This window comes from Spea bombifrons, chromosome 1 (genome assembly GCF_027358695.1).
Source record: "Spea bombifrons isolate aSpeBom1 chromosome 1, aSpeBom1.2.pri, whole genome shotgun sequence".
Taxonomy (NCBI): Eukaryota; Metazoa; Chordata; class Amphibia; order Anura; family Pelobatidae; genus Spea; species Spea bombifrons.
In genome coordinates, this window is record NC_071087.1 from 128,923,054 (window position 1) to 128,936,192 (window position 13,139).

The 13,139-nt window shown below is 38.2% G+C and overlaps 1 protein-coding gene across 1 annotated transcript in view; it reads right to left on the reverse strand.

Moving 5' to 3' along the window:
- Positions 1–273: 273 nt before the first annotated feature.
- ZNRF3 (zinc and ring finger 3) overlaps positions 274–13,139 on the reverse strand; it is a 65,611-nt gene continuing 52,745 nt past the window's right edge. The window contains exons 3-9 of the mRNA XM_053473445.1: positions 7,990–8,064; positions 6,970–7,101; positions 6,555–6,665; positions 6,021–6,188; positions 5,473–5,575; positions 2,504–4,090; positions 274–1,127 (exon numbers count right to left, since the gene is read on the reverse strand). Coding sequence (XP_053329420.1) covers positions 1,096–1,127; positions 2,504–4,090; positions 5,473–5,575; positions 6,021–6,188; positions 6,555–6,665; positions 6,970–7,101; positions 7,990–8,064 — 2,208 coding nt within the window. The 3' untranslated portion in view covers positions 274–1,095. The remainder of the gene's footprint in view (positions 1,128–2,503; positions 4,091–5,472; positions 5,576–6,020; positions 6,189–6,554; positions 6,666–6,969; positions 7,102–7,989; positions 8,065–13,139) is intronic.

A 13,139-nucleotide genomic window follows, 5' to 3' on the forward strand; every position in this document is an offset into this window, starting at 1 on the left:
AAAATGTAAGAAATCACCTTAGCACAATAGCAACCAATAAAATCTTTCTGATGATTCCATTGGTGTTATGGTGAGCAGGCAACATTCAAACTCTGGACTAGAATCACGCTTTATAACTTACCTCCTAAATGTCAAAATATATGTCTATTTTGTTGATACCGTCTTCAAAAATAGCTCTAGCAGCGCAGCTGGGCCACTAGAGTACAACCTTACAATCTATACCACCTAAGACATGGGGCAATGTATAAAGCCAAAATAAGGGTAATGGGCAAATTCAATTAGTTTTCAATTTAATAGATTCTATATTACACATGTGCATATTGTGCATTTACCCAACATGTATAATGTATAAGTTTAGACATATGAATAATATTAAAAAAAAACAGCATAAAAAAAACTATGATGTGTACAAATACATTCATGAAAAGTAAATGATTTAGGTATTTTATAAAAGTGGTTTTAGCTTATGGTCATTAAAATTAATGCATTATAAATATGATAAACTGAACCTATACAGAATAAAAATTAGAAATCTATTTAGCAGAACAATATTTAAATAAACACATTATTTATTAAGTCATTTAAAGAGGCAGAAAAAAAGGATAAATCCCAATTATTAATTTTCTTTTTTTTTTTTTTTTTTTTTTTGTTTTGCCTGGCTTAAAAGCCATCAGATAAAAATAATAATAATATTTTCTTGTTTATTTTATTGAAAAAATATATCTCTTTTTCATCAGGAAAGACAGTTCTTTTGCATGTACAAACTCACAAGGAAAAAGGTTCTAAAACAGCAACCAATATAATATATATATTTATATTTATATATATATATTTATAAAATAAATGATAAAAAATAAAACTAAACAATAACACATTCTCCAATTGCCGAGTCCAGGGAATAGAACAGATAAAAGTGGTTGTAGCAAGTGATGGATTCCAGATCGCTGTGAGCTTTCCATCCAACTTACATTATGATAAAAAGATAGATTTACAAAAAAAAAAAAACTTTAACGTGTGATTTTTTTTTCCTTTAACAAAAGTTCATACAATATTTCCCAGAGTTCGTTAAAAGACCTGGAAAGTTGTCTTTAGTGCTCAGTCTCTGTCTGTTGATTGGAAGTCCTGACCTGTAAGTTAAAAGATACACAAAGAGAAATGTATGTGAGGACAGAGGGGAACAAAAGTCAACTATGAATTCCAGGGCCGGTCCTTGACCAAACAGCACCCTGGACAAGACATACATAGACATGCCAGAGTATATACAGACCCCCTGTGCCCATGCCCCACAGAGTATGGAGAAATATATATATATATATATATATATATATATATATATATATATATATATATATATATATATATATATATATTCCAAACATAGTTAGTCTAAACACTATATATATAGTATATATAAGAGCTCCCGAAAGCTTGTCATTCCAAAATTCTGTTAGTCCAATAAAAAAGGTATTATCACAAGATACTTATTCCATCTGTTATTATATATATATATATATATATATATATATATATATATATATATATATATATATATATCTTACATGAAAACAACCACTGTGCATAATCTCTATAAACAAGCTTTTCAGAGGCACATTCTAAAATAGACTCCAATGTCTATGCATTCTAGTCAGTCTCATATTGTGTAATGTTCTTCATCCGCACAGCACTGAAAATATCTCTAATGCTTTTATTTTAGTGCCACTTCAGCCAAATTCTATAATAAGTTGTAGATGTGCCGAGGCTCCCTGCCACAATGACAGCCTCACTGGCGCCCTGACTATTTGGAGCAGTACTGCTAACCCATTGCATCTGGAAGCCTGTTCTATCAGATGTACTCGTTTCTGTTATTTATTTTTTTTGCTCCATTTTCCCATCTTGCCACCATGTGTCTGGAGTGTTGTACATCCATATTCTGTGGGTCAAATATTATATGATTGTTCTCTATATTTCATCTAGTAACCTTTGATTACTCTACAATGATGTGTTGCAGGGTTATTGTTTTTTGGGTTTTTTTTTTGCATTTTCTGTTTTACTTTTCTGGAGACTTGATTCTAGTTCACTCTAAAGGAAGATTCTAAAATTCCAAAATGCATTAGTGTAAACATAAATAATATTCCCCTGATTTGGTGCTAGACTCAATTTATGGCACATCTAAAGCAAGGGTGTCAAACCACACAAACAATACTCTGATTGGTTGAAGACAATTGATTTAATCAATTTCAACTGTTCTGAGATTATATATATATATATATATATATATATATGTTCAGCAGCACATGGTTTTTGTCACTTGAGGATAACTTTCACTTTGTGAAATGTATTTTGTGTTCTGTACACATTTTGAAAACAAAAATAAACAGAGAATTCTTTAAAAACCTGTTTATAAGGTACCTGTATATCAGTATCAGCCGAGGACATACCACTAGAAATAATTGTCCTGTAGAAATAATACAGATTTACATGATGAACTGCCGCTTATGATTACCTGTGAGATTCTCAGCTTCTTCTTCCCTTACACTGTGACAAAGAGCATATGTTTCGTCTACTAACGCACAGCAAGGTCCATCTTGGCAGTATAGTATTTCCTCCTCATCCTCTTCATCCTGCATCTTTAAGGAGACATGCCGTTCATGGTCCAAGCCCCCCTCACTGCCTGGATCCTCAGGAATGATGGGGATTGGCTGGCTGGCCTCACATCCAGCCACTGCAGCTGCAGCTGCGGTAGCAGCAGCTTCTGCCAGGGCATACTGAATGCTGACTGCATAGTCCTCAGTATAGCAGCTCCCATTGCTCTCCTCATAAAGGCAGCAGGGCCGGGAAGAATGGCCCAAACCTGTCCCTTGGTCTGTCCGATGCAAAAGGCTGGAGGTAACACTGTACAAGCCCCCAGTGGAAGTTGGCCCACCTGGTTGGGGAGGCTCTGGACCCAGATACATAGTTGAGCAGTCTGAGCTGGGTTCTCCAGCTGTCCTCTGAAAGTAACAAGGACAACCATTCTCTGGGCTCCGCCAGTCTCTTCCACTTCCTTGGGACATAGAGACTGGGGCATCTGACATTAACCCAGATGCCAAAGCTGCCCCCCGGCGCTCCAGTGATGAATTGCTGCTGTAATTCATCTCCAGACTGCAGCTGGAAAGACGATCCTGAGAGGAGGAATTTGGAAAAGTCTGATGAAGTCTACAGTCCAACCTCCCTCTCCCTGGTCCAACACCAGCTTCCCCAACACTTCCTGTAGTTTCCCCTCCTCCAGTCCTAGCTGGGCTGCGACTCCTGTACACATACGGATCAAAGTCACTGCTCAGAGAGCTACGGAAAGTGGAGCAGCTGCCATAGACACCCTGGTTGCTAGCCTCAGTGCAGTCCAGTATGGAGTCGCTGGAGGATCCATGTCCCTGGGTGGAGCTGGTGCTGGAACTGGTATCACTGCAAGGAACATCAGCTAAATATCCACTGCATACCGAGCGATGTTGGTGTTGAGCATGAAGGTAGCAGCTCCCTCCAGCAGAAGAAGGTGCCATATGCATCATGGCTGGGGCAGGTTGATATAGCAAATTAGTACCTTGAAAGGGATGTGTAAGGCCTTTTTCCATTCCTCTAGAGGTCTGGTTCCCAGATGTTTCCTGCTGATGAGGATAGCTCAGACCCTGGAAATAGTAGTGCTGGTACATAGTTTCATACTGAGAATAGCAAGTGCCAGTGTTAAAGCCGCGCCCATTATACTTGGTGCGGCGGAAGGCATGACCAGGTGGAGGAACTGGATAAGGAGGGTGTTCCAGGTCACAGTGATGTCCAGAAGATGAGTGGTCCAGTGAAACAGGTCTGTATCCTGCCAAAAATGCAGGGGTGTGAGCTGGGTATAAGTCAGGCTCCACAGGTCTTTCTACAGTCAGTACCGTGATAGGATTACCATGTGGACCCATACTTGTGCGGGTAGGGTAGGCTGCAATAGGTCCAGACCGTTGTACCCTTCCAGGGTAATGGACTGGTAGGATGACTCTTTGTTGCTGTTGCTGATGGCCACGACTAGTGGAACTTTCCACGCAGACAGACCCGTGCCCGCCTTTCTTTTGCTCTGTAAGAAAAGATAACATCAAATAAAACAGGATGCACAGGTTTGCTTGTAACATATCACGTGTAACTACTGTTTTAATAAAGCACCGGAAACTCTTGGACATTTATGTCACTACTTACTGATAGCTTAGTATGAACCATTATTAGGCCAGATTTAGCCCCATGGAATCTATGTTCTTTGAGCATTTAACACAGTGCTATACACTACAGTTTCTCATTAAAAATACAGTTTTCTCATTAAAAGAGTTCATTTTGTTTCAAAAAACTGCCTTTATTTGCATATCTGTAGGTCAATACAGTACAGGTGTGCTCAAACACTGCATCAATCTGTTTATGGCAGCGCTAATGAAGTCCCGCTTATCCACCGCATAGACCTTTATTAGTCAGTGACTAGGTCATTATGAATGAGCCATTCTACTGTTTACTATAAAGCAGTATGATAAGAAGTCCATAGATTGTCTAGTAGATTAGGCTAAGATAACAGAGCTAGAACACAGCTTGACTATCATATCCAGCTATTATATGTTGTTATGACTGCGTGATATAAAACAACTTTTGTCAATTAAATGTGAAGTAAATGCAATTCTCCCTGTAGACAATTTTGCGCTATAAGTTCTTAAAACAGGAGGGGAAATATGTTTACACAGTACAAAAAAAGTTCCTTCAATTGACTGGTTGTTGACAGTCTGACAATGGTTGCATTTAAAGTACATCCAAATGTTCCACAACCCAGCTGGAAATGTGTTTGTGCTTCTCAACTTAGCACACTGGACATTCGTAATGAACCAGAGAACCCAAGAAAACTCAATCCCAACAGATGACCCAAAAATAGATGTCCTTGTACCTTTATTTTTGTGTAAATGTATGATTTAAAGATAAAAACTAGGAAGATACAGACTGCCGTGTCACGCACACCAAGAACTTTGTAATAAGAACACAATAGCCCAAAACAGAATTTTAATAAAGGCACCAGCATTTAAAAGGAAATAACACTACTCGGGGTTGTGTTTGAAGGCAAATATGATTACAACATTTGCCAATAATAGATTTCCTTTCAGATCAAAAAAGCATTTGTCAAGTGTATGTTCTTTTGTAACTTGAGATACTCTTTAATTAACCAACTTCAAAAGAGAGTAAAATGTTGAAAGAGTCATGCTTTTAAAGGCAAAGCATCATTTAAAATAACATTGGATTACTAAAGGACAAGAAGGTGAAAGTCAGTTCTAGTATGCGCTTCAATGCGGTACAACGGTGTAGCCAAATAGATGGCCAGGTAAGAGTAATACCAATGTCACTTATTCAGACCATTTTGGTGCATTAATATTGGCTATCTTAAGAACGGCCAGTTAATTTCCAAGTTACTGATTGTATGATGAGACTTACCAATAATGTTATGTCTACAGTGCGGGCAGGTATGGTTCTGTAAAAGCCATGGATCCACACACCTCTTATGAAATCGATGTGTGCAGGGAATGACTCTCAGCTCCTGGAGGAGAGATAAGAAGGGGGGAATAGTGATATAATGAAAATGAAATTATATTCACCTATAAAACAAATTAACATCCCAGGTCACAACGGTGAGGAAAGTGAAATTCCTTAATTAGAACTACCTATAGTTTGTGCTTTTTGCTTGCCAATTGGAGTTTAAGGATCTGAGTATTGAGTTTATGGAACTTGAGATGACAAAACTATCATCTAAATTTCCCGTCCTCGTGTTGTCTTTCCTTCTTATCCATCAACCGCTAAAAAGGCAACCAGAACAGATCAACATCCACCAAAGATGACGTAGCAAAGGCAGTGGTGGAAGAACCATCCAAATCCTCCAGATGTTCATGATGGCATCAAATGCTTTACTAATACGTACATATTATTCTTTAATCTGTATACACAATTATTACAAAATGATTCATGATTCACAAAAAGCACCTTACCTCTCCGTCAATGTATTTTTCTAGGCATATGGCACAGTCCGAGGTGGAGCTACTACTGGGAGAGTCAAGTCCCCCACCACTCCCCTCCCGCACCCCTTTGCCTTTGGCCTTATACTTCCGGGTTTCCATTTTCTCTAAAGCCTGTACAGCCATTCTGTTCATTGAGTTCTAGAAAAGAAGAGCATGAACATTATTTTAACAATGCTTTGACCTATACATGGCTACAACAAAAAGTTCATTGAATCTGGAATATTCGGGTTCACATATTCCTACTATATGGCTTTAATCTATCAGATGTGGCACAAAGTCTAAATATATTTTAATGCAGCCGACTGCAAGAAAGACACCCAGCAATAACACTAAACCACATCCTTATGTAAATGTAACGATGTCAGGATAAAAACATCCCTACCACTTGAATCATTATATTATATTATATATATATATATAATGGAGGGTTCATTTTGAGCTTCTACATATTGTGCATCTTTAGATCGTGACTAAAAATGTTCTAGTGTGTTTTTAGTTTAATACCTGGCTTCTTCTCTGTTTTAATTTGATCTTGATAAGCAGAATAAGACAAACAAGTGACACCACCACGAAAAAGGCCAAGAAGATCCCCATGTCAAAATACTCCGCAGGTTGCTAGATTAAGATATAAAAAAAAACATTATAATAAACAGGGTGGTATGCAGAAGATAAAGTTTTGTCATCATAGATAGCTTCAAATCAAGCAGGATGAATACCCCATGTCATGCATTTATACAAATTAACAACGTCCATTAATTTAGATCATATGCTAAGAGGGCATGAGAGAACCCTCAACTCCTTCTTCCAGTGGTGAGAATACCCACAATTTAAGTTGTCATTCATAACATATTCATATTAACTTTCATAAGTGTAATACCAGTAGATCAGTAAGTGCTAGAGTAAGTCTTGCATGTCTTACCCGAGGCGGTCTGTGTTGAATTCTTGCACGTGCGCCTTTCTGTTTGTTAACAATATTCATAAGCTTTATGGCATCCATGCCCTTCATGTAGACAACTGGCCTCTTCAGTGGGTCTTCCAAACCCTGATTCAGCTTGAAGACAAAGGCACACAATTAGAATTTCACACCAAGAACCATCTAAGCTCTAGTATAGTCAGCATGCTTTCTCTAAAAGAAGCCACAATGAGCCTCTGTAGCAAGGCATATTATGCATGGTTGGGTCAAGTCCACAAAGACAGATAACACCATTTAAATGTCAAATATATTACACAGTATATATCAGTTAGGTGAAGGTGAGGTATGTATATGAAAGTGACCTTCTTAATACATTTGTCATCATTGTTTTTCCTTATGCAGATATATAGCTCTAGAGATTTCACCTGGGAGGTCTTACCCAGAAGAGGGACTAGATAGGGGCAAGGCTAATGCAAGGAACGTTAACTGGGGAGAGCTAAAAACTACAGTTACTTCAACCAAAGATTAGAAGGACTAACTGGTGGCTTGAAAGCCAGTTGTCATATCTAGAGCCCCCAAGTATTATGGCAACTTGTGATGTCACTTTTCAGGAGGTACTAGGCAGTTAAATGGGAACTGAGCAGCAGCTGACGTGAATGACACAAAGAAATACATCCACAAAAATGTCAACTGTAATATTGCCTAAACTAACCCCACAGTTTTTTGGCATGACATCAGGGTTTCTATGGGGTCTGACCTTCCAGCTTATGCTGAAAGAATGATAAACCAGCTCTTCTCATACCCCATTCACAGAGAAATATATCGTCTGTAGTACTGAAACCTTTATTTAGTCACAGCATTTTTTACTAAATCTAATTGTGCTCTAGATTGTTTGCAATTTATTCTTGATCTTTTATTATGCTTTCTTTCCTGTCGTGTTAGTTTCTTAGTAGTTCTTGTAACAAACAGATGAGCCAGCTATAGGAGTGTGCAAACCATTTTGTTTTCCGGCTGATCTGATCATACCTGTTCAACTGCATCGGGGTTGTCAGAGACATCAAATATGACCGCTGTGGCTCCTCTCTGCACCGCCCTTTTTGCCTGAAATGTGGAAACATAAGATATTGTAATCGAGATCAATCGAGAAACATGCTGTCCCGTGCACATTGAAGTACCCTGAAATCCCATTCCTTATTACAATAATATTTGTTTTATTAAACTCAATGTAGCAGATATAAGTGCTAAAAAATATCCAAGGCATTGCCATAAAGAGTCTGCTCAGTGTGAGGTTTGAGCAGGGGAAGTCATCCCAAATATGGAAGCCTCCAGGTCTGCACATAAAGGTAGTTTATTGTAACAAAATGAAAAATATTTTTAGAACGTTTTGTCAGTGCTAATATACATTACTGTATACAGCACTGTATTCTATATGGAAACATACACAATTCTATTGAAGTTTGCTTTGGGCTCATGATCTGGTTAGAACCTAGTAACACCCCAGATGAGAAATAATGCAGCATTCCAATTGGTCAGACTGTTGTACCACATAGCCAATAGGAATTCAGTCTGCATATCTCAATGGCAATTGACAAGCTGATATGTGTTACACATGTGATTTGTAGAAGTCATAATAGGGTGAATATTTCATCCACCACATACACTTCACATACAGATAAATATCCCTTCGCAACAGGGCTCTGAACAATAAGTGCTGTTTAAGCATCTTGCCACTAGATGTCACCCTAGTACAACCTGTTTCTCCGACGTGTCCAAGAAGTCAATTTACCATATACCTCAATATAGGAAATCTAAACAGCCTCACATGATACTGTATGTGCACTTACTATTTCTCAAGTACATCCATATCTATATCCCAATGATCTGCCAGACTAGAAGATGTAACCAGCACACTCACGCATGCAATGAGAGGTTTGTTGTTTTTTAAAGACAATCATTTTTAACTAAGTAAATTAAAAACAGAATATGGATATGGGGAATATGAGTATCTTTGTATAACGCTCTGTCAACATTACTTTACCTAATTCGAATAACTTCAAATGTGCCATTTGTATAAAGGCATTGTACATGTATATATTATTATGTGATGAACAATAGCACTTTCCAACTAAAATATGTTCATGGCGAATGCCTATTGTGTACAATAACATATGCAACCATAATTATCCATGCATCTCACTAAACCACTGAAATTACGTTATGTTTAATTATATAGTGCCAGCAGCCTCCATAGCGCTGTTAACAATAGGGGACAGTGAAAATATTTAACATTAACACACGTTAAAACATACTGGTACAGAAGAACAAGGCCGCCGGAATGGAGAAACATGCGCAGTAGAGCCCTAGTTCCCCACTTTTGATATTAAAAAAAGTTACTAAGCATGCTGGCAGGTGGGCTTTAGCCACTCTAGCACAAGGGGCTTTGCAGCCACCACCAGCAGTCGAAGAATTAAAAACTGGAGCCCATTCTTGGGTCAGGGCATTTGAAAATCAGAAAGTTATTACGCTGTACAGGGAAAGAGAACGAGCAACAGCGAAGGCACCCATCAAACACATTACACACACTTCATACATCCACTCCAGCATTCCACTCGCTTCCCATATCCGGAACTTTAAGGCTGCCGGCTTCGACCTTGCAGGTTCTCTTGGCAGGAGATCAAAGCGCAGAAGCCACAAACAGCATGGAATGCAATCACTCTCCCTCTCCTCTCTTCGCTTGTTCTCATTTTCCTCTCTCGCCTGAACTCCTGTCCTTCAAGGAGAATTTTTTTTCATCAGATTTTTGTCTTTTTATCCCCCACCCCTGTTTGGATTCTGATTTTTGTATTTCAGAACCTTTCCATTTTGTAAGGTCATTTCATTAGTTTTCTTAAGCTTCCTTGGTCACCTCTTTAGTGTCATTAGTCCTTCGGCAGACACCTAGTAATTAGCATTATCTATTCTAAAATACATGTTTATTTGCGAAGCAGTCACAGAGGCATGTCAGTTGGGGTCCAAGAACATGCTAAACATCTTACAATCCTGTAAGCTACTTTTGAATTGTGTTAATAATGCCACTTTTTAGTATTTTCAAATTAAAACAGCTATCTTAGCTTATGTGTTCTTTTCCCAACTTCCACTTCTCTGGCGTAATACACATTACTTTGTAAGCTTGCGAGCCGGGCTCTCTCCACCTAATGTATCGGTTTGTGTTAGTCTGTCAATTCTCGTCTTGTCGTTCCCCTTGAATATATGTATTGTATTAAGCGCTGCGTAAATTGTTGGCACTATATAAATAAAAGATAATAATAATAACAATCATTTGTAAATAGCTACACAATAATAAAACAAAATACTGGACAGTTGCGTAAATGTTAGGGGTGAAAAATTGAAAAACATCGCTTTGGACACTGAGAATTTGATTTCTGTTCTTTTTTTAGTAAATGACCCAATACATTTCAAGATTAAATATTAAAAAAACCTATAGGTGTCACGGTTATATTTTTAAGGTTTTTGTCATGTTAGCTTTTTGAGTATAGCCAGCTTGGTCAACCTGAGTAACTGGCTGCGTAGATGTTAACAAAGAAACATATCTCTCCTGTAATCCACCCATGTTATGAAGCTTTAAGGGAGCCCCAGGGAAGAAAGGTGGAGCGGAGAAGAGAAATCTTTTGAACTTCTTTTTCACACAAGACGCTTCGCTTTCTTAATTAGGAATGAGGTTGCAACAAGCACAAACCAGTACAGGGAAAGTCTGTGACCGGGGGAATGGTCAGGGATGGAAAAAGCTCAGGATGCACCTGACCACGATGACATCACATGTTAGTCCTCCAGAAAAGTGTATCAATACATTTACAATAGAAGGAAGGCCTGCAAATCATTTCAGCTAATAAGATTTCACTACCAATTATTTCATGTTTATGCTTTTAAGGTCTGAGTCCAATTTTCATTTCATAAGTTAGTAATTGTTCTTTAAATATTTGTTCACCGCTACGGGCAAATATTCACATAATCAGAATACTTCTTTGGTCTGATAATAGCGGCCCATTAAAATGATTCACAATCTTCAAAGTATAACAAGAATACATATGGTTGTGAGCCAGACACAATATAAACAATGATGTAACAACGTAATAAAAATAAGCCTCCGCAACGGACTACATTTTACAGATTCAGAAAAGGGGAACACGATCAGGAAATTTATGAGAATTTTATGTTCTGTCGCTTTAAACAGAAGGAAAATGCCGGACGGGGAAGACGCAGGTGAACCGGTGTATCTCGCAGCGTAAAGATAATGCTGACACGTCCATGTCAGTCCCAGCGCGAGCCAGGGGAACATGTCATTCATAAATTGTTAATTAGCACTTAAGAAGCTTGCAGAAATATGCTTGGCGAAGGCTGTGCTTTTGGTTACAAAGAACAAAGCATTTATATGGCCATGAATTGTTCTTAGTCGTATAATTTTTTTTTTTTTTTTTTAGAACAGGTACACAATACAAAAGCAGCCTTTTAAATGGAAGGTGCAGGTTGTACTGATAATATCCCTGCATACCTGCCAAATGCCTTTGATTTCCACATAGGAGCTATTCAGTTAGCTGCTAGTACTAGAGTCTTAACCCTTTTAGTGCCATAAAGGGTTATCTACTCACCTGGAGCTGAAAGGGTTAAAAGTATATATATATATATATATATATATATATATATATATATATTATTATTATTTATTTTTTTTACCCTGAATACCAAAATGACAGCCTTTCAGAAAAGGAGCATTATATGTCCTTTCCATTTAGTTTTACCCATCTTATTTATTATGTGCTCATGTAGATTTGGGTTATATATATATCTACTATGTGGAGCAGATCATCATTTGAAATAGGCTTCCTAAGTCAGTATTTATGAACTGATTGGATGATTTCGTAACCTCATATCCAGTACGTAGAAACAAATGTAATGGAGACTCCATGCTGTAAAAGCCTCACATCTTATTCTTCTTGTCCCCGTCTTACATTCAGGATAGCATTATGCCATTATCTGCAGTTACATTGCTTACCAATCAAATAGATTGCAAGACCAGGGCCCCCCTTTGCCTTCTGTGACGGTATATTTAACGTCAGTTAATGGTATTTAAATTGTCATATTTGTTTTCACTGTAGCCTTTTGTAACAGCGCTATGGAATCTGCTGGCGCTATATAAAATAAATGTAATGTCATTCTGGCTCTCAAGGGGTTAAAGGTCAACTGACCGTATTAAACGTTTCCTTCTGCGCATTTAGAATAAGTGCAAGTTTACATAAAAAAGTAAAGTGCAGACAGATATATAAAGTTGATAAGTCATGTCACATATACAGTGCATGAGCAGCGCATTAGCAGAAGCTCAAGGACACTCAAAGTCCATAACTTTTTCCCTCTCACTACCCTGTTGCATCACCTGTACTACTACATGCCTTTTATTGCGGCTGCGTTCTGCGTAGTGGAACCTAGGCTACGCTCCCGTGCAAAGGCCACAGATCAAAGCATCAGTTACCTACTATTGCTTGGAACATTGCAGCTTCATGGCCTTGGAAGTATTAAACGATATCAAACGTGGCAATAATTCTAAAATTCCTAGCATGCCTTTAAAGGAGCATTCACATTTATTAATGCTTTACATAGAGCAGAAATATGGCCAAAAAGGGATCTTTGTATGTGCGTGTCCTAGAGCAAAGCCAAATCTGGGTCCCAATATCCGGGAAGGATGCACAATTATTTATAGCACGCGCTTTCTAATGCAAAGGAAAGTTGAGGTTTCCCCTTTTTATTTCATTGGGAACCTAGATGAAGATTAACACATCATTTATCTTCCAAGGCGAAATAAGGATTCCATGGCTTTGCTGGTGCAAAAAGATGTTTGTATGAGAATGTATACATTTGTACCCTATGTGTTGTGTTATGCTCGTACTGGATTCAGACGCAACATTCAAGACGGATCAGCCCCGTAAGTATTTGAAGGGATGGTGCAAAGTGACCTTTGCAGACATAGAAAGGTAGCCAATCGGCATGTCAATACACCTCTTTGTTTCAATATTCACCGATCACGTACAATATACATAGACGTTCCCGAGTGAACGCATTCAGGCATGTAACACCTAGTATGCAAGTTTTAAGGGTTCAAAGCCAGCAGACATACCGTTTAATGA